Raw genomic sequence first — 23039 nt, 5'->3', positions numbered from 1 at the left:
ACTTTCCAATCAAGAGCCTTTACTGAAGATATAGCTATCAACAGCACTGGACCGAGAGGGAGCGGAACTGGGTGTCGTTGCAACGACATATTATTATCTTCATTCAGAGAATTTTATATTAACAACAACTAAAATTATAGTGATGGTTACTGAAGAAACATTGTAAATGAGTGACAGGCTTCCCATTATGGTGCTCTGAAAGATGTGACCATAGTAACGGTTACTACGTAGCTAATATAACGGCACTTTGTAGCTACTAACATGTGCACGTAGTAGCAGTTACCATATCGACATAATTCCCGAAACTTTGCACATAGTCTTGACAACTATAAAACCGTATACCATGCTGTGAATGAATATTGTGTTGACATTCGCTATCACCTGACGTCACGATAACAACCAAAAAATTATAAAAGTGAGCCAGCTAATTTTTACATTATTATTAAACATTGAGATTGCGACTATATCTGTATACGTACATGTTTATACATGTGTGTAACTTGTCGATGATGCAGAACTTGGCCTTTATAAATCTTCGGTCAAAGATTTAAAGATTACGTACGTGAAACAAAAAAACTGTAAACATTAATTCGACATTTTTAATTATGTTCCCATAGTAATGGTAACTCTACTGTACAGTAACGCTAATTATGTGGTTCCATAGTATCCGTTACTATATAAACGGTAATGATTACTATATTCTCAGATATTGAACATTATGATCCATAATTACAACAATTATACTTGCACATAGCGTCGATTACCATGTTAAAATAGTAAGTGTCACTGCAAAATTTTCTCAGTGCATATCAGTGTCGAATAACACTTCCGATTAATGTGAGTTAGTCCAGGTTGTTCCTTTTTTATTGAAATAAGGCCACAAAACTGTTAACGGTATAATTAATGTGAGACGTGTCAGATGGCGTTTGTACATGTAACACCTATACCTTTAACGCGCGCACAATACTTACTTTCGTGGCAAGTGCACATAAAATAGGGATTTCTTGCAGACAAGTGTAAAGTGCCGCACGAATCAAAAAAAGTCCCTAAATGCGCACATGCCACAAATCCTGTTTTCTGCTCTACCTCTTGTCAAAAACAAGAATATTGAGTAGTTTTTGATGACCACTAGTGCCTATTAAAAAAACTACAAGGTAGTCGAGTTGTTGACGGAGGTGGCGCAGAAAATATCTATTCCTCAGAGAAAAATGCGATGCCAATTCGCAATATACAAGCTGCTTGTGCTTATGAGTAAAGTCATTTTTTTGAAACACGACTGGTTGTTACTTACCGGCACCAACCATATCCCACAACATTTTTGACTTGTTTCAGGTTCACTGTATCTACGCACTACCAAGGGCAACATTATTCTTCGGCTACGTAAAACTGATCCGTGGTCACATTTTTCCTTTACTAAAATACTCAGACTCGTATAACAATGAGTATACAAGATTATTGCTGTGATCTGCTGAGGCCAATTTATGTTTCAATCCCATCGGGAATCTAGTCTTTAATCGAACCATTTTTTTTTGAACATTAACAAAATGGCAACTTTTGACAGTTTACTCCTGGATTTTCGACCTAAAAAGCATTAGTTTATTGTTAAAAAATAGAAATTCTCAACAGAAATTAAAATTATTCGATTAAAGACTAGATTTTAATGCTATTAATAAGCTGTAAAAATTTCATTAAAATCCATCGAGGGGCTTTTGAATTAAAGTGTTTACCGACTCGGAAAACATAAACGCGTTTAAAGTTTTTCGATGTAGATAAGGTATTATATTTTGTTGAATTTCGAGCTCGATGGATGAAGCTAACCTTTTTATATGTATTTTGATCCGCCAAATTCGAATATTACAATTTTTTGCCGAAAACTCGAGCATTCAATTGTTCATAGTCAATTTTAGTTTTTCGGGATGAATTATTATTATTTTTTTTTATATTGTGGGCAAATTTAAAACAAAAGCATTCTTTATAAAACTTTTCCAAAGGTCATAGTTTTTGAGTTATAAAATTTTCAAAATTTCTGAAAGAGTTTTCAATCAGTCAGAAAAGGTGGCTAAAAATCTATACTGAGACCAAAAGATTCGATACAACGCAAAATTGAAAAAAAAAACCACTCTTTTGGTTTTTGCCAAAATATGCATTCAACAAACCCACATTCCGATTTCATTTATGCACACTTAGCCAAAACAGAACTTTCGTAATATTTTGTATCGTTCCTGGTTACTTTACGAGATAATAGTGAACCAGAACAACACTTTTCGGCTCTAAGGCCGCCTCATCCTGACGTGGCGAAGGCTCCTTAGCTTTTGCGATCGGATTGATGAACTTAAACAGTCCTCTGTGATTCTCCGCAGGCTTCCGATTGGTAATATTAGGGAAATCAATGGTGCAATCTTCTGTAAAAGATTGGAATAAAAGATTGACAAAAACCGCCAGTCCAAGGTGGTGTTTGACCACGAGGAGCCTCTCGTCGAAGTTCTACTTGCTTGGAAGTAATTCTGGAGAGTAATTATCTTTCACATATTCTTCAATGTCCATGATTTTTCATCAAAATCAACTGCTATCTGCCGTTGAATCTACCAAGTAGTTTTGTTCACGAACTTCGATACGTTAGGTACACAATCGAGACAAACTTCAATGGTCCCTGAAATTTCGATCCTCAAATCAAAACTGTTTTTACATTCATATTGTCCCATTAACTCTACAAAACGCCTGAAGCTTCCATAAGTATTGAGCGTAATATTTCTGTTTGAAAATATTATATTCTGTAACGAGAGAACGTCTCGATACCTACACCCCACACTGCTACTTTATTGCACAGTTGGCGATTCCTGAAAATATCAATAAAAACTTCTGCTGCGTCTGCATTTGTTCAACCGGTAGGGTATTGATGAGTGTATCCACTCCGTCTCGTGGCTCTTTATACGTGGCGAGACGATACTCGTGAGTGTAGATATCTCGGGTTCAATTCCACGCAAGTCTTACCATCGGTGACAAACGGATAAGCGATATTTCTTTAAACGAGGCAGCAGTTTTGAACAGAAAGCATTTTTTATAATTATCTGTGGTAAAATGGCAGAACAGAAACTGTATCGTGGAATAGGGACATGATGTGCGAAAGAGTTGGACGAAAAAAATATCTGGCACCTTGAGTCTTTTACGTCGAATTTGTTGTATTGATAATGATTAATGCCCAACCACAGAAGAAGGCTGAGGTCCTCGCGGCGGAGAAGCATTGTGGTTTAATCGACCTTGATGACGGACTCGAAGTCGTTATTTGTTTCTCTGGACTGTGAGTTTCACTCTGGTTTTTTTCTACCAAGATTCTCCAAGACTACGTCAATGGATTTATTTCCCGTGTATTTCTTTTGAAATGGGCCCTTCAATGTCGCCCGGTCATCGCCGTACCAATTATACGTGACAATTTCTCCTAGGTGAAAGTTGTACATGTGTTGGTGCAGGCGGTGACCCCGTGGCTTGAAAAGGCTCGTTTCAAGAGATATTCATTGTAAAATCATTAATTTGTTAATTGGCCGTTACGTATTTCGCTGAAAGCATGACGTCCTTCTATAAGTGGACTTATATACCGTCTGGCTGACGCGAGCTTATTTTTCAACGAAGAATTCTCAAAAAGTAAAAACAAAATCGTGTTTCAGGCATTCCAGCATCAAGTGACAGTTTCCCGTTTTTATGGGTATAGTTCCGTGATACGACTCCTCGATCAATTACAACGTCAATACGAATGCAATGCCATCAGAGCCCCTTACTGCAGAGACCGCTTCTGCAAAGTATGCCGTGCCCTGGTATGTTTCAATCCATCGTCACACCGCAGCCAATACTTCATGGCTATGGTATGGTGAATCCATGGCGGCCTACAACCACAATTAGTGGCATTCTAGCACCATACCACATTTTCTTAATCACGAATCATTTTTTTTTTAGTTTCCGCATAATCATTTCCACTTTCGATTTCAGCTCCGTCTACCTACGAAAGTTACCATTACGGCTGACATATCGAGTCCGGGAAAATGTCCGTCCACAATATATAAAAATGCACAATATATAACGATGCATGTAGGCTAGAAGTTGGAACTACTGCACTAATGCGATTCTTCTTCAGCATATATGTGACAAAATACGATATATCAGATATATTATATTTTATACAGTTTACGAAATATGTGAACGTCATTGTTATTTTTGTATTTTAATTATCTCACAATCAGGTATCGTCACCGCAATTCTCGGCGGTGTAGCGCGCGTTGATCCAAAGCTACACACGATTATTTTACATATAATTATCCTTATAAATAAAATGCTTATAAATGAAAAATGAGAATGAAGTAACCAAGCCATAAAGTTTCTTCACTACACAAAGAAAAGACCTTAGCTTCCGACGAGTAGAACGAAGCGAGGAGCGCACACTATAGATAACGTAACGCACGACAAGCTTTTCCATACCTTCTCCATATGATTCAAGGCTTGAATGAATACTCTTAAAATCTATAAACGTATAAAACTAGTCAAATATCGAATTTCATCGTGGGTGGGGAAAAAATGTGATAATGTTTTCGCTGGGTAGGCGAAAGGCTTCTCCTCGCGCCAAATAAAAGATAGTCCGTTTATTATTTTTTTTTTTTTCTTCATTTAATAAACCTGGCGCGATCGGTGGACACCGATTTTGATATCGGTTATACAGAACAATGTGCGCCGACGAGGGGATTCTGATCAATTCGACACCACCCGTGTTATCTGCTACGCAAATTAAATGTTCAACAGCAAACGACACTGGCAGCCTTGAAACCAGGATCCACCTCCGTAGGTGCAGGTTAGGTACAGTAAAATTTTAGTCGGTAATATACCTACATATGATACACTTAAGTCGGTAAGTTAAGGTTTCCACGCGCAACTGTTGGTCGGCTCCAGCTACCGGTACAGCAGTAAAACGATAACAGTGACTAAAGAAAAATTTACTTTCTTATCAACAACTATGTCGGCGTAGAAGTGATGAAACCCGTCTGCCATGCATAAATTTTTGTGCATTGGTTTATCCACGAATGGTACATACGTGCGAAGATGAATGCTTGATGAGAGATAAAATTTTTGAGCAGCACGGGTGTTCTAGAGAAATGTTCCGATAACAGAATAAATTATAGGCACACGAGCTAGATAAGCTGAAGCGGTATGTATTTTGTGCGACACGCTAATCTACTCGTTCGTCATTCCATTGACACAAATCATATGAAACAAAAAAACGACATTCTGCAAACATGCGCGTTTGTTATTTGTTTACGTGTACAATTGTTTTCCCTAAAAATGGAATGCGTATTAAGTCAATTTGTTTTCCGAATATTTATCCTTGCGATCCCCTATCAATTCTATCCTATAATGTATGTAATTATTATCATACTGTGTACGATAATTGTGTGCTTTGTATATTAGATTAACAGCCAGTGCACATGTTTGTGCAGATATCTTGAAAGCGATCAAAACCGCACGTTGGATTTGAAAACTTAGTTTTATCAGTTGAGCGACGCTTCAATTATAATATTTAATTTATTCATACTCGTTATCTCTGTATAACGTTAATTGTATGATGCCTATAATATAGTTGCGCGTAGCACGGACGACAGTGTGTTTGGCTTACTCTTTTTCTTAAACGAGCGTTTGCCTCATCTCATTAACTTCACCGCCATAAATCTTGATAATGATTGAACTTCAAAGTTTAATGAGTAAACTGTATGTATCTACTTCCTCTCTCGTCCCATATATAGACTAATATAATTTGCAAGAGTTCGTATATCTGACAGACGTCAACTGACATCAGATTATCTACATGTGGCACCTACTCCGCCAACTCGGATAAACCCAATTACTTGCAATCTTAGATTTTTCCTCGTAAGACAAATTTGGATAATAAGATCTTCCGGTCTTCTCGGATAATGAGATCTTTGTTTAGGCGGTCTTACATACCTATAGGAAAAAAATGGAAAAAGTATAATACAAAATCATATACCACTCTCGTCCCGCTTTTTAAGTAAAAAAAGAGAACATTTGGGTTAAGTCAGGATAAATAAATTTTTCATTTCTTTATGCCTAAACATGTATTTTTATAACTATTTTTTAATACAAATAACCTAACATAATCCATATTTCCATTTTGGGATGGTCAAATTATTCCAAAAGTTGATAAGAAAACAAAATATTTGGTTTTATGAAAATAAAAAACTTGACGGTTCCGAATTGTGTCGGCGAAGAACACTGAACACAACGTGTTCGCTGCACGACTAGTACAACGAAACTAACGAAAGTGGCTACGCAGCTGATGTTAACGAACTGTCTCACGGATTTTTCGAATGACAATAGAAACACCAAGGTGAGGTTGTTTTGTGTAATTCTTACATGTAAAAGCGAAGAATTTTGGTCGACCCGTTTTGGGTCAGTGTACCTACCTCTCAGAGGTTAAGTGGGCGCCACGATCGGTCTGGCGTTCGGGTGACTGATGTTGTAATTTGGCCCTGTCCACAGAGGTAATACCTAATAGTGTGTCACGCTTTATCCATAATAGTTATACGCGGTAAACTTAACGCATGTCGGTACCTACTACGGCGCTATGCATTATGTAACATGCTCTTAATCCAGAAAAGTGTTGACGTGGAGCAATGTTATATTCTAAAAAATTATCAGTTATGCGATTGTAAGCCATCCTACAACCCGGCAAAAGGTAGTTCAATTTCGACGCCGATGATTCTTTTTTTTACAGATGATCCTTCTTCCAATAAGTCATGCACGTATCTACATATTCACGTTTCTGAATCCTTCAAATTATAGTTAGAAACGTGCCAACCACTGTTTTTTTGATTCTTCATTTTTCTGTCAGACAGTACGAGCAGCTACAGGGTGCTGATGTGCCACCCCGTGGGTGTGGCTTTCTTGGGATGGGCTGGGTCGCGTCCCTCGACTCGCCCACGGCTGATCGCCTGTTATCGGAGGGTGCAGAGTCCCGCCCACGTGAGGGTGGAGTCCGACGAAAGAGGAAGATCCTTACCGGCGTCGTCAAAGGGCTGCGCTGTAGGGACCGGAGGGACGCCGTATGGCGGATGACGAGGAAGAGTTCTCCTGATATTATTGAAAGTGGAAGTCTGATCTCTCTACGTCGCAGGGATGAAAACTTGAAGGGGTCAATACTATAAATGGCCTATATATCAAAATTTCAAATATGCCAAAATAAAATAGCGAAAGATTTGGAAAAATTCATCTTTCGTTATTTTATTTTTGCACGTTTGAAATTTCGACACATCGGCCATTCGAAATATTGACCCTTCTAAGTTTTGACCCCCGCCCCGAAGTTATCGTAGAATTGCGCAATGAAGCGCAAGCGAATATAATGGACGAATTAACCGTATAATAAGGATGGTACGACATAGGTACGTCGTTCTAGGCTATAATACAGGTATACTATTACACCGAATTCGATTCGGTATACCCGTATCGTAGGTACTAACATGGTTTATGCTGTGCCTCGTGGAGTAGCAAATGCTTTGAATAAACACTGCCTATAACCTTAGTGTATGTACCTATAGATTTGAATATAGGATATAGTACTACAGAGTAGAGTATAACAGACTTGCGCAATGACGCGACATATTAGTGTAACGTTAGGGTATAATTAGCGCCGCAACTTTTTTGGAATAAAAATTCGTTAACAACGATCTTACTGACTATCATTCTACTCTGCATCATTTACACACCCGTACTTACGAACCTCAGTCATCGTCAGCGGCACAAAAAGTTTGGCCGTGGCGTTTGTAGCTTCTAATCGTAAGGACAGGCCGAATTTAACAATTCGAGTACTCGCAGTGTAATCAATGAGAAGTTTCTACGTGACGGAAACCGGGCACGCGCTCTCGAATGCAGTCCATATAATACTGCATACCTACCATGTTCACGACAGAGTCGAGTTCGACAGTCATGATAATTATTGCTGATCATAGCAGCGGGTAGTCCGATTGATTGTCGTCAAAGTGTGGAACACAGCAGTATTAGCGCAGTGTCGCAGGCCGATTTCGTTGACATCTGGCTGACTCGGCTGATTTGGCAGGCAAGCAGGCAGGCAGGCATCAAGTGGATTTTGTCGAGTATTATAAATAGCATACAAGAAAGGCGACTGCAAACTTTTCCCGCTCGGCGCGGGTTGCGGGAGAGAGGGTTGCCCGCATGGATGAAGGGGGGTAATGGGAGGGCGCGGAGAGGTAAAGGGGGGGAGGAGGGCTCGAGCTGGCGCGGAGAGAGGCGAGAACTCAGGGAGCCAAAGGCTGCGCCGAGAAGTTGCGCGTTGTTTGAGCGCATTGAAACCTTGCGCCATGTTACCGCGGGATTCAGTCGCGCGCCAACTCTCGAATCGTGCGTGAGTTTTGTCTCGTGTTTCTGTACGTTGCGGACCGTTGGCGCTGTTGATAGAAAAAATAAATAAGAAAAAAAACAGAAGGCAGGTTTCGTGCGACGCTTCTCTCTCTTATGTATAATATTATACGATAATAAGGAGAGGAGGTAAAAATAGAGAAACGTTAAAAGAGCAAGAGTAAAATTATCATTAAAAAAAGAAATACATAATCGCGGATACTTATCCGATGAAATTGAAAGTAACGGAAGAGCGAGATGTACTACCGTTGGCTATAGATAACAGACTCATCAGCCGGGGGCAATAACTCACACGTGTTCCTCAACTGCACGCAATTTAATAACAAACACGTAAAACGCGGGCTAATTGTTGTGAGACGCGCGTGAATGAGCTTGGCTACGCCTCCCTCCTACGACTGACATTATCGCGGAGGCGGGTCGTCGTCGAAGGCGATCGAGATACTCGCGAGTAAGATATTCGGTACCTACACGAACAGTGTGCGGCGAGGAGCGGATACAGGTATACGTGGTGAACCCTTGCCGCGAGGTGTAGAGAGTTCTTGTCAGTAAAACAAGAGAGTATGAGGAAGATTTTTTGTTCTCAGATTACACAGTTGTAGCGTGAACGTGCGAACTCTTGTAGGTACACCAATACTGCGCGCATATACGCAAGTGAATATCGTCGTACCTACTGCATAATCGAGGTTTTCAAGAATTTTGATAAAGTGACAGTTTGTTGATTCAAAAGTTACCAGGCTTGTGTGTTACATATTCATACGTATATCTGTATAAATTGACGTATGCAATAAGGAGGAAGAAAAGTCGTAAACCGTGCGTTCCGCATCGGCACATGCAGAGAAGAAGCTTGTAAGAGTCCAAGTCCGCGATATTATGCGGGAGTGAATAGATCGGCGAAGTAGTTCGAAGAGTCTGTAAACGATGGAATCACCGGTGATGTACGAATCAGCTGCGCATCAGGCGCAGTCCCAAGGTGTTCCGGCGGACCTTAAGAAATCCTCCCAAGTGTTGAACAACAACTCGGCCCTTCAAGTGAACCACAACCAGCAGTCCGGAGGCACGGGCGGAACGGGGGTGAACAAGGTGTCGGCGAGCAAGGCGACCCTGAACCAGCAATACGCCGAGCACTGCGCGGCAGCGGGCGAATTGACGGACCTCAACACCCCCGAGATATCGCTGGACCTTCAGCATCTGATCGACGACTCGCACTTCAACGATGGGCTCCTCGACATGTTGGGGGGCGGTAACGGGAGCGGGAATAATCCCGGGGGTGGCGGCGGAGGCCCAGGTTCCAACGGAATGAAGCACTCGCGGAACACCGGGTTCCCGGGGCGAACAACCCTCGCCTATATGCCACAGCCCGTACACAGCGGCGCGAGTTATCACCAGGGAAGCAACAGCTGCAGCGACAGCAACAGCTCGAGTTCCGAGTCCCCCAGCATAAAGGAAGAGCCCCTCGACCCCGCCGACTACCGGCGTCACTGCCCCCAGTACCCCGCAGGCGCCGGCGCCTACAGCCCGGCGAACGGCGCCGGTCCCTTCGCGAACGGGGGGCCGACCTTCACGACCTTGACTCCTAGCACGGTCCCAGGGGGTCACCAGCAGCCTCGGGGCCCCATGAAGCCCGTGATGTCGCACCAGCACCAGCATCAGCACCAGCATCCCCATCAACACCAGCACCAACATCAGCATCAGCACCCCCAGCATGCGGCGGCCGCTGCGGCCGCGGCGGCGGCGAGGAAACAGTCCAAGAGCATCGACAAAGCGAGCGACGAGTACCGACGTCGCAGAGAGCGGAACAACATTGCGGTGAGGAAGAGCCGCGAGAAGGCTAAGGTACGCTCGAGGGAGACCGAGGAGAAGGTAAAACTTCTCGTCAAAGACAACGATCTGCTGAAAAAGAGGATCGAACTCCTTACCGAAGAGCTAAGCGTCCTTAGGTCGCTATTCAGCAGTGTTGGCGTCGTACCTGAGCAGCTACAGCGCGAAATCTCGAGGCATCTCGATCAGTTCCAACAACACGCTGTGGGGCCCATGTAGCAGCGGCCCCCGCGATCCCCCCATCAAATCCCATGCAAAGCCCGTTGCTCCAGCCCTCGAGCTCTAGCTTCTTTGCTCCGCCGTCCCCAGAGTCCGAGAAGCCTTTCGAGGAGACTCCAAGGAATAAAGCTGCAGGAAATTGGGCCCAATTCGTCGCGCGACACCCACGTTTACCGTTACGCGCGGTCGTCTGTCAATAACTGCGGCACATTCATCCAATAATAAGCAAAAATTGCTAAACGAACAATCATACAGTTGTATATGTATATGTACAGTGATTTAATGAAGAACAGTTATATTATTTATACACTTAGATACGACGGCCATGACTGTATGTACGGCAGGTATATGAGTTTCCTTGTATCCATGTATTGCGTGTACATTACGAACCGGCGAACAGTCGCGTAAACCGAAAGGATTCGGACGTACGACGGGCCGAGTTTAATCCGTTGAGGTGATAACATGTTTTGCGTTAACCACTCTCGATTGACCGACCGCTTCACCGAATCCTCATGATACGCGCAAGTACATCGTTGAATGTATAATATGAATGCTGCAGGGTATAGTTGTGCGGTACAATAGTGGTATTGCAATTACACATACATTTCATTATGCATGCCTACCTACATTATTACGTTTATATGCGCGAATGGAACATCGTCACCTACACAGTTCCCGTAACCCTATACCTATCTACCTACTTACCTACCTACCTTCCTACCTACCTGGTATATCAATCTAGTTGCGTGGGCATTGAGAACTGGCGACGACGGCCTTCTCCGCTTTCATTTGATTATTACAGAACCGACATTCTATCATAGGTATACTGCAGTTTTCTGTACTCTGCAAGATGCAATTGCTACGTCAACTTGAGCTCATGTGTGTACCTACTACTTCTTATACGTGTATCAACGGTAGGGTTGTTCAACGATCGTGCGGAATATCGATGCAACGTGGCCGCTGCCAGCAGCCCGTACTATTCAATTCTCAGCTAGATTTTACCTACATACACCTTGACCAGTACCATTCTTGAGCCTCATGCTATCACTCAGGACTCTTTCATTAAAAAAAGTAAACGTCCCGTGAGATTGGGTCGTCTCTGCGCGAAGATACTTGGTTCAACGGTTGAATTGTTATACATACATGTATATGATTCATGTATTGTAACAAATTCTGACATCGTTGTATATTCCGTTCATGGCGTTGTGATTACGTACGGTTATTACGTTATTATGATTATTGATAGATGTAATATTATTATTGTTGTATCAATTATTATTATTATTATTATTATTATTATTATTATAATGATTATTATTATTGTTACAAAATTTTTCGTAAATACACCGTCGACATGATGATTTGTTCGACATTTATATATACAGGCATATCATCTTATACCGTATATTATAGATTCACGCTAATACGCCCGAAAACATCGCAATTCATGTACACGTTGGTCTGTCAATACGTATGAGGTTCCGCTAAATCGCGATTATCGTCATTATTATACGTTGTATAAGAATCATAATCATTACGTTCGATGTATAACTGTTAATTATGATCATGGCTACTATCGTACGCTAATAACGATAACGACATATATATTTGTTATTGTTGTTGTTATTATTGTCACTACTACTACTGCATATTACCACTAATATCATCATCATCATCGTCATCATCATTATTTTTATTATTATTATTAATATTATTGTTATTATAACTGTCGTAAATAATAGTTACCGAATATGTTGTACTAGCTCTATTGATAGAAATTTAATGTATTTATAATTAAGACGTTTTATCTCAAATCCCCGATCCGACACTGTACTATATATGTTTGTTATCCGCATCCAATAATAACCTGTTGTATTATAACCATAAACATATGTATACATATAACATAGACACATATATATTGAATATGTATATGTATATTTAATATATTCATACATTAGGCGTAAAATAGTTTTAACTTTAATGTATAGAAAGTTTAATACGTATTTTCATTAGAGAATTTAATATTATTATTGAGAATATACTTATTGTAACAACGTATTTTATTTAGACGTGTGTTTGAGCCAGCGTCTGCAGTATCGTGTATATAGTATACTCACATGTACAATAAACGTTGCCTCAAACGCGGTCTAGTTATTGAGTTACCGTAACACGTGTGAAGCAGGCTTCATTTGTTCATTTGTTCATTCGTTTGATTGTGCGAGAGATAGAAAGAGAGTGATTGAGATATTTTATTTTATGTAATAAATAATAATGTAAAGAGATATATTCGTTGCGAATGCGTGCGTATAATAAATAGTATACAAATTCTAAACCGTACGTTTTAAGCATGCATTGTGTATTTACGTATATTTACAACGTATATGATATTTATGCGCCGAGATTAACCGGATTACGGTGTACGGTTGTCTATTATATACATACATGTATATGTGTAATACATATATATTTACATACATATATATATATATATGTATATCATATATAGATATTTATCTGATAATTGTCTACATGCACAAATATATTTTGATATAAAATTTATAACGCCGTTTTTTACTCATGTATATATGACGCATGTAAATCTTTGCCATACCCCATCAACGTATTCCATATTATCCCTTGTCCAAAATCAACGACAAATTAATTTCAAACATGCACGTATAGTGTACGTTTGAATCACCATTTTATGCCTGCACATACCTGTGTTGTATTCCCATGTATGCGGTGACTTACTGCATAAGTGTGGGTATATGTATACATAGTATATATACACATATGTGTAGTATCTACTGATGTGCACGAAGTTGAAATATAAGTATTCAAAAAATGAGCTGAGAATACTCTCTCCTTCCACCTTTTATTTAGTTAAGTTTGATCCCATCTTACTTACCATCGCGATATGCCATCTAATCACAACATGGTATTTAGATGGTGTTGTAGGTTTCATCATCTTACGATAAAACTTTACGCATATATGCAAGAGTATGGGACACATGTGAAGGACGATGATTTTGATAACTTGAACGACGCCGATGAAATTCATATCGGAGGTCCAGTTAATTATACTTCTGCATGTAAAACACACACGCGTTTCGCATCGAGCTCTACCTATATTGTATATATAAAACTTGAGGATTACGTTGCTGCGGGTCTTCCCCGTGAAACGAGCGGATAATACTGACACTTATAATTACACAATATTACATAGTGGCATCAATATCTTACCTGAATACGTCTCGAAGCTATATAACATGGATAGAAGTCCTCTTGATGGGCTCAAGATGATCATCTGTTGGGTTGCCGTTTTACCGGGATTTATGGCGTAATGGCGTGTGCCAGCTGCAGAAGTGACGATTGTAATCATATCTGAACGCACGTATTGAGCTGGAGATTATCTGATACTCTGGTATTCGGTTTATCCACTTAAGGTTCCAGATCGGATTGGATCGGTCAGCCCGATGATTGCGGCCGGACTAAAACCGTTATCGGAACCGGACGAGTAACTATTTACTATATCTATGAATTGTCCATCGTGACCCATATTTACATTATATTCGCACGGTAGCATTCAACGATCACTTTCTAATACAGGTTTGAAAAATTTTTAAATGCCTTAGGCATAACTTTTCCCAAACTTTCGTTCCTTGAAAATTGCTCTAAGGAAGGATATCGGGTTAATACGACGCGACGGTGTGTGCAGGCAGCGCACGAAGACGGTGGTTTTCAAAGTGAATGATGTCAACGCCTTACATCCGGAACACTCATCCGAGTCCATTGTTATAAAAATTGTGATGTTTATGTAAATACTGAGAGTCTGATTTAGTGCAAAACGAGTACGTACTATTTTCGATCGGTGTTTCAGAGGATTTTCCCGAAGATAATTCTTTGGAATAAAAAAAAATGTCGCTGTTATAGACAAAGCGATTCAAATAAATGATTTAAGTATCTAAACTTGCATAATTCCTCATACGCGTAATAGGAATATACAACTGCAGTCAATCAGTAACGACTATTAAAAGTAAAAGAATCCACCGTAGGTACTATGCAACAATGTGCACTCGAAGTTATAAGCTGCTTTCATGTCTTTTATAATTCGTTTATAACGTTTCGGAAAACCAAGTCTTCTTGTTGTTATTAATGCATCCAAGCGACAGGAAAGTCTGATCTCAGGGAGAAGGTTTATTAGTGTGAGTCTGCGGGTCGAGCCAAAATAAACAATTTAACGCAAACGACACAGACAGCTCGATTTTCAATTAAGAGTTGTATGTACCTATACTCCCTTGGCGAAGCCTTAGGTATGGAGCGAAGTCGAAGCTCGATCATCTACGCGATACGTATAGTAAGTGAAGCGGGGCTTCGCTGTTATTTTTACGCTATCTTTGCCTGCTGTTGTCGATCGGAAAAAAAAACAATTATACAGTCAACTCTGCTGTACCACATGCACCACGCTGGATAACGAGGAGAAGCAAGCTTCCTGTTTTTGCAAATTGTGCATGTAACTATTTTAAACCGTAGGTACATTAAAAAGCTTGAGCTTCTGTGGGCGTTCGCACCTACCTGACCATGCTTTTCAGCAACGAAGCTGTTCGTGGGTCCAACTCGTACGACGTCCGAGACGCTCCGAAGCTTGTTTTAGCTCGAGCGTTTTTCCGGTTACTTTTCCGAGTCTTTTCGTCAATGTATCTCTGCGCGTCCTTGCACATCTGGCTGTACTGCAGGCGGGAGTGCAAGAGCACTACACTCTCGCCAACAGGTCGCATGTACGAATGTATAAATTTGGTGTATCATGACAATTAATCCGGCCTATATATATAAGTACTTAAGGTGCAAACGCCACGCTCTTAAAAATGTGGAAGTGAGAAATTTTCGGTGAACGAATCAACATGTTTTCAGGCAAATTGGAAATGCTGCATTTATGTCGTTGCAATTCCCTGGAACGTATTCGATAGTGAAGATGATAAATAGCAATGAATCTTAATACAATCAAGGTATTGAAAGTCTTTTTAAATAGGTAGGTAAATGTCAAATTTCTGTTTTTACCTTGAAACAGCGCAAAATACTATTTTTCATTATTGTCGAACAGGTGGACACCAAGTGTCGAGAGGAGGAAGGTAAAAAGAATGTAGAATGCTGTAAATAAGCTCCTTCGCCATTGTTCCTTAAAACTTAGCCAAATTTCATCTGGCACCTGTTGGACGTTGAATAAGTTGTAACACTCAACTATAATGACTATCAGCATCGTATAATTTTTGTCCTAAAGAAAGAGAGAATTCATATAATTTTCGGATCAAACGACGTTTGCGTCGAGTACAAATCCACAAATTCGAACGAACGGATCAATAGATGGAATTTTAAAACAAAAATCAAAGTAGCTTATAACGGTAGGAATAATACTGATTAAAACTTCACATTGGAGTTGACTGTACAATGTGCACAGGTAGCACGAAAATACAAACTTGACTTTGGCCAGCGGTCAAACGTCCCTGTAATTTATGTATTCATGTATTGAGCTCGGTAGTATTACGGACTGTAGGTCTAAAACAATTTTCCAACATCCTCACCATTTTCTTGAATGCCCGAGGCGAACAACTGCCGCTAAAAACTAGATTTCATCGTCAAAATATTCGCTGGTTAGAAATCTGATTATAATTTCTTTAAATATGACCGTCAACCTTTTCGCGACATTTACTTGAACAGCTGTAACCTATGTTGTTTACGTACAGCTTTCCAGATTACGTGTAGAATTATGCAAATATAGGAACATGAATCGTAACAAAACTTTTCATGAAATGATCAAATAATGCCGCCTTGTTCACGAACCCCTATTTCTTTCAATCCTATACGATGAACTGTAGAAGAAGCACGAACGATTACAATCAATGCTGTGCAGGGGCTGAAAAAATGAAACCGGCGGTTTGCCACGGTTGGCGGAACAATACATGACGTAATTCTGGGGTCGAATCCTCGGTACCTCCTTTACGCGGTACAACTTACTACCTCGGCCACAGGAAAGTGAAACTCTAGGAAACCAGGTCACACCTACATCGGCGGGAGTTCGCGCTCCGGTGCGATCTCCGCGTTGCCAACGCGTCGCCGCTATAGGCGTGTAAAACTCCAGCCTGTGGAAGCCTAGCCATGCACCACACCAAACCATAGAGTCAAGGTTCTTCCGTCAGCGACGAAGCTCACGAATTCAGCAATTTCCAAAGGGGAATAGGACAGTATAAACAAAAACAACACGATACCACTTGATGCCGTATATGTATATACACACCGGAATGTGCCTAGATCACGGAGGAACACGGAGGAGATTCACCCCTTTTGATCAAGTCACACGTGGTGTTGCTGTCGCTACTTGTCGTTCCCACCTAGGCATCGCTGTTTTGGTATCATGCGTTGGGCTGGTGTACTATACATAGAGATGCGAAGTTGACGATTACCTACAGGAATCTAGAGTCAGTACGTCAGATCTTCAGGGAGTTCGGAAATTGGTATCAGTGAAAATTCATCACCACCACAGCAGTGCGTTAAGGCGATTATACAGGTAAATATAAAATAAAGTACGTGTAGCTTTCGGTGAATGAAATTCGTCGCGTGCGTATGAACGGAACGAACGTAGAAGCAACCGCGCCACGAGTTCATAATATCTACCGACTAGGGCCGTCGTACGATACGCAGGCGAGCTCACGCACTCACGCACATTCACCAGCACAACAAGACCCGCAGATATACACGCCTAGGGCTGGTCTAGTATGCGACCCATATTCCACGCCTGCATCTCTATAATAGACACATGTCCAGGGACGCGTCTAACTTCGTATAACCCCGGCTCTCCGTTCCGCTGACGTAACGACACCAGTTCCTTTTGCTCTCCACGATCGCTCGTAGACCAAACTGAATTCCAGCCGTTAACTAGCTCTAGGTATGCACGTACATGTACATATATGCACAACTCACTGATGTGATGGATAGCGTTCACACAATCGGAGTCAGCGTGTATGCAGTACTGCGAGTATTACTGCGACTCTCGAAAATGAGATCTAATCGGCGATCCAAATGCAGTTTTTGGGTGGCCGCAGGGAAATTGGTGGGAATAGAATGTCGAGTATTCGCTTGGTGTTAATACAAACGACTGTCCGCGTTCTCAAAAATCTCAACGAATCAAGACCCAAACTCCACGTTTACGTGCGTGTGCATTGTACAGTGGATGGATGTCAGTGCAGTTATTATTTGACAATTAGCTTCACGAGAAATGCAAGATACCTCCGTTTTCTGAATATCTCTAGAATAATTGTTGGCACTGAGCCTATACGAGTTTCAAGTCCTCTTCAACAACGTAAGAGGCTCTAGTTTATAAACGTTAATGTGTTCGGAATAATAAATTATATGTATAAACCAGGGAAGCAAGCGTGTCAGGTGGGTAGAAAATGTTCCTAGCGCCGTTTGAAGGCAAATATCAACGTTTTCAAAAGTTTTACACAATCCACACGATCGAAGCCTATTATCACGATACCTGCAGCATCGAGAATCGAACCCTGCGCTGACTTAGCTGCAAAATTAAACGTGCCTGTACTGCACGCACCTATATCTATCGAATATCTGTACTGTGTCTACCTACGCAGACGTATCTCATGCGTGCGTAAATGTATCTAGTTTCGCGTGGGTGAGGTTATGTGTATACCTACAATCTACACACGTATAGAAACATGTGTATGTATTAATGCAAAAAGCAAAGCTCACCGGTGGGTATAAAAAAGGTGGATTTCACGTACATCATGTAGACAAGCTGCGCGCGGTTGTAAGCATTTGACGCTATTTTTAAAATTAGACTAAACTCTCACCTTTGACTGTTATAGCCTTACAAACAACTTGCCTTGATAGACGACGCATCCTTTATTGCAGATAATTTGATCAAATAAAAGTTTGTTCAATGTGATGCTTCGTAAAATAGTAAACACAATTAAAGACAAACTATACGAAACGTTTCACCGTAATTTCTGACTTGTCCCCTTTTCAATATCCTAGAATGAGTGTTTCACTTTCCCGGCCTTGACTTAGGGAGAGTTCGAAACGCTGGCCGCATGCTATATTATTGAATACACATATATTATACAGGTACTAGCAATCCGTAGTGATTCCGCCCGCAAATATTTTCAAATACTTCTTGGGGCAAAACTCTTACGATTAGCTACAGCCACATATTACCGCGGAATTTTTTGTAGAGCTCATCGAGACCTTGTCAGAGGTCCAAAATTATTGATCTGGTTGTAACGAAATATAGGCCAAAACCTGGCGAAACATTGCAACTGTCCAAAGAGAAAAGAAAATCAACATCGGTTCAGTAGTTCTGGAGTTATTTGCGAACGTACGAACAGGTAGATAGAGAAACGTCGAGCTTTATGTATGTCTGTGGAAGAAAAGATTATATCACTATAAGCATATCAGCAAATGTATTGTTCCCGTAGTTTGTCAACACCCGAGTCATCAAAGAAAGCCATGATAAGTAACAGCAATCGAGCTTTGGAAGTTTGATGAATGGTATCTCCGTAGGTATAGATAGTACATACCTACTTACACACTGTACAGCCATATCCGCACGGTATTGAGGGTACAAATGCGTGTAGAAATCTTTATCGGAGGTCTGCCTGGAAGTCAATCTGATTTGGCTCACTAAAAGTTACAGTTCTCATCTCCAACTGGGTTACGGGCGGGCTGCCGGCCCTCAACTATAATATTTAGGTTGACCTGACTTCGTACGCGCTCTTGTCTTCTGGCTGCATACTCGTCGTCAGCTGCTGCTGCGATACTGCAGCCGAATCACGAATGTGTCTCTTGTCTTTCCTTAGGCCGCTTCAGAGTTGCTCGTCTTTGAGTCCATGCACGACAGATTAAACATGCACCAGTAACCATGCCTAACGATAAGTGCAATTCGTACGTGCATGGCACGCGCGTATACGCCACTCAGAGTTGTGAGAAGTACCCTAACTTTAGACTGACCCTAGTTTATTTATATTCAATGTTACACCCCGTTTTATATAATATGCATCTGACTCGAAACTGGCTGGTTGCCTACAATGATGGATTACACCTTATTTAAGTGATGGAAGTCAGTGATGTTTTCATGTTTTTCAATGTTTCGATTAAACTCGATTCGAATTATAGCCCTTTTCGTTGAAATTTTACAAGTATACAGAATGCGTAAAATTGCCGCCGAGACAGGTCATGCTCGAGATACTCAATTTACAGTCCAACCGAAAATAGATAGTGATTGGCGGATGTTGTGACATTTATCACGTTATTATGCCCGCGCGTGGATAATTAACTTCAAGTATCATAGATTCACGTTGATGATGGTTGTTTTTGTTTCGATGCCGAAGACTTCGTGCGGTGCTTACTTATAATACCATTTGGACTGCGAAGGTAATTAAGGTAGAAAGCGGAACTTGGTTTTTGTGTATTTGGGAATTTGATTGATTATAAGGTCCTTTGATGATATTATCTGCTGTGTAAAGGATATTTGTCGTATTTTTAATACATTCTTACTTCATTAATGGAACTAATATCGAAGATTCGAGATCAATAGTAAGGTAAGAAACGGTAATTAAGCGAGAAATCGTTAGTCCATGACTACATAAATAGGTATATCAACCGTGCAACGGTATGAGGCGACTCACTAAACGGTGTACGAGGCGACTTACTGGATAGAGCCTAATTTAAAAGGAAAATGATGGAGGTATACCCGAGGCCTATCTGTTGTTACAGGTGAGGAGCAGGGAGAGGTTGATGTGCGGTTGATACGAGCAATAACGGAATAACACCGGGACTTTGTTATTTTGTTATTCGTTTGAAAATTCTTTAATCATCGCCGCCTATAGTGGATCGCGCGGCTGTTAATTTTTCTGGATATATAATAATAGATGTATATATCTACTTGTTATAAATATATTACAAACTGCACTTCTGCAACCTTGCATTTCATCTATAGTTATTAATTCTGACTATGCACGTAATCTTCTTATATACCTTGCGCTATATTATTTATTGTGTTTTATCTTAAATAAGGATTTATACCTGTATTTGCAAATTTCGTTTTTTATTTTTCTAAATTTTTTACCGAATCTTTCAACATCAGGAATCATCGATTGCAACTATTTACATCCTATTATAAACAAAGCCAATCCCAAGCACATCTACCTATTGCATTGGCGTGTATCGAAAGTCACACAATGGAGGTATCCTAGGTCAATCTCACCGATATGATTTCTTTTGTAATATGTCATAACAGACTAAAAACTAAGCCACACGTATTTTTTTTACCTGCCATTAAACACTTTAAGGGGGTGAAATCACCCTCCAAAGTAAGGCATTTCAAGGAGCGATTTGGCAGTTTCACCCACAAGAACGTAATATCTCTCAACCAATTCAACTGGAAAAGTTCTCTCACAATGAAAAATAAAAAATGTTATTTTCTCAATTAAGTAAGAAAAAAAATCTGCCAAATCACCCCTTGACATGCTTTACTTTGGAGTGTGGTTTCACCCCCTTAAAGTGTCTATCGGCAAATAATAGAAAACTACTTGTAGCTTAGTTTTTAGTCTACTGTAAAATCGCAAAAGAAACTAAGTTAGAGGAGTCGACCTGGGACACCTTCCTTGTAAGAAGATCGAGGCATTGGTAGTATCTAGTACGGTAGCACCTACATCCAACCATCCGCATACTTACCGCGCAAGATAAGCAATCTCCGGGCTAAACCTGACTCTGGGACAGCCAAGAGCCCCAGGGCTCTGTGGATTCGGTGGTGCGACCGCTTCTGCCACTCTCCAATCAGTGCAGCTTTACATTAATACTTACTTCGCCTGCACGCCCGCCGTCGGGTGTAATTGCTTGCTTGCTTGCGGCGTCGGTTGTCCAGCTGCGATATACCTACATACCGGCACTTCGGGACGTGGATGCCAATTACTTACGCACCTATAACGTGGGCCGATGGATCTATCATATGTCTATTTTTCTACAAGGCACGCTCGGTACCTACCTTCCCTCTCGTTCTCGCTCCCTCAAGGCGACGCGACCCCGCTTTGCTCGTTTGCTCTTGCCATTCGCTGCGCTAACACGTTTACAGAACCACTCTTACTCTCTTAGAAGTTGTAAAAAGTCTTACACTGCACCTTTTGCCTCTCAAGTAGTTCTTACGCTCGATCTTGCGGCATTCGGTTTGTCTACGCTGCCGATGCGGTCTTGTTGCGTGCAGCGAACGAAAAAAAGTATATGAAAAAATTTCGTAAAGAAACGAAAGCATAAACATGATATTGCGACATGCATCTTTTTTCTTTTTCTTCTTCTTCTTCTTCACATTTCCTTCGTTTTAGAATTTTGCAATAGACTCTACGTTGACCGATATTTGAATAGAAAACGTGATTAATTAACTCACAATCCGAGGAACATAAGGCAACTAGATGTCACTGTTACAGTCATGCACTATACGAAAGAACTTGATCACTGGTTCATTGATATTATCGATTTTTCATCCGGTTGAAGGACTTCTCTCAATTTATCGACACGTTGTCACTAATCGGTCTTTCTATTTATTTTTCTATATCCTTCATTAGGGAAACAAAAATGAGAGTACAAAAAGTCTCAAGTAAAATGAATACATAGTACGTTTTTCAAACCGTTGGACATATTTATACACGAAACACCGAATTGAAGCGGTGTACATAGAATGCTGTCGAGGTTCGAATTGTAGGAGCAGCGCAGGACCCGCGGCCTTGCCGGAGGAATCTAGGAAGAAACCTTCGACCGTCTCATTTATCGAATTCTCGGATCAGTAATCAGTGTAGGTACGCGTATCCGTATATATACCTACATAACGGGCATTTATTGCAAGCGAAGATGGGAATTGTAGCGGCTCGGCGAAAGACTCGAGCCGTGAAGTGAATGGAAAAAACAAGGTCTCGTCTCGTGTGTCCCGGAGTTATTTCCTGTACGTTTAGCTCGTGATTAGTTTTCCTCACTTCTTCTCCTAGCCGCCTATCACGTCTATAGTGTGAACCGACTCGCCTCCGTCATCCTTTGTCATTCTATACCCAGTGTTGGCACTCACATTATAAAACTGTCGTATAAACGCGATAGGAACCATTACAACTTAATATACCTACTGTAATTAGGCGATATTCAATCCGTATCTAATTTTACTCTTCTATGACGTATCTGGACACCAAAATAACTCAGCGACGCCGTAACCTGTGTAAGCTACTGAAAAATGTTTGAATTTTGTTGTTGTTCGAAATGCATTATGAGTGTGGACTAAAAATAAACATTCTGAATTATCCTTTGTCCGGTATGAAAACGGAATCGTATTATAGGAATAGGTAAGCTCGAGTAGACCGCAATCACGGTTTATCTACCGGCGTCAAACGTGACTGACGTAAAGAGTATGGAATGAAGACGTCTTTGTTGTTCTATTCGCGCTAATTTCTTGATTTTGTGACAAACCTTTCGTGCCGACAACTCGGTTTGATTCTCACCTGGAAACGAACAAGTTCCCAGCTACGCGT

The 23039-nt window shown here is 40.9% G+C and overlaps 1 protein-coding gene across 1 annotated transcript; it reads left to right on the top strand.

Annotated features, from left to right (window-relative positions):
- The first annotated feature begins 8346 nt into the window (after positions 1-8346).
- LOC124406681 (CCAAT/enhancer-binding protein-like) lies at positions 8347-11478 on the top strand. The gene has a single exon (XM_046882204.1). It carries the CDS (start codon positions 9346-9348, stop codon positions 10462-10464), a length of 1119 nt encoding a protein of 372 aa, XP_046738160.1. The 5' UTR covers positions 8347-9345; the 3' UTR covers positions 10465-11478.
- The last annotated feature ends 11561 nt before the right edge of the window (positions 11479-23039 follow it).

The sequence above is a fragment of the Diprion similis genome, chromosome 6 (assembly GCF_021155765.1).
Source record: "Diprion similis isolate iyDipSimi1 chromosome 6, iyDipSimi1.1, whole genome shotgun sequence".
Lineage (NCBI taxonomy): Eukaryota > Metazoa > Arthropoda > Insecta > Hymenoptera > Diprionidae > Diprion > Diprion similis.
Note: the sequence above shows the minus strand (reverse complement) of the source record. Positions and strands in the feature narration are given on the sequence as shown.

Bases quoted from the DNA above. Each gene is read 5' to 3' on its own strand.
- LOC124406681 (XM_046882204.1), top strand. From the start codon at position 9,346: ATGGAATCACCGGTGATGTACGAATCAGCTGCGCATCAGGCGCAGTCC.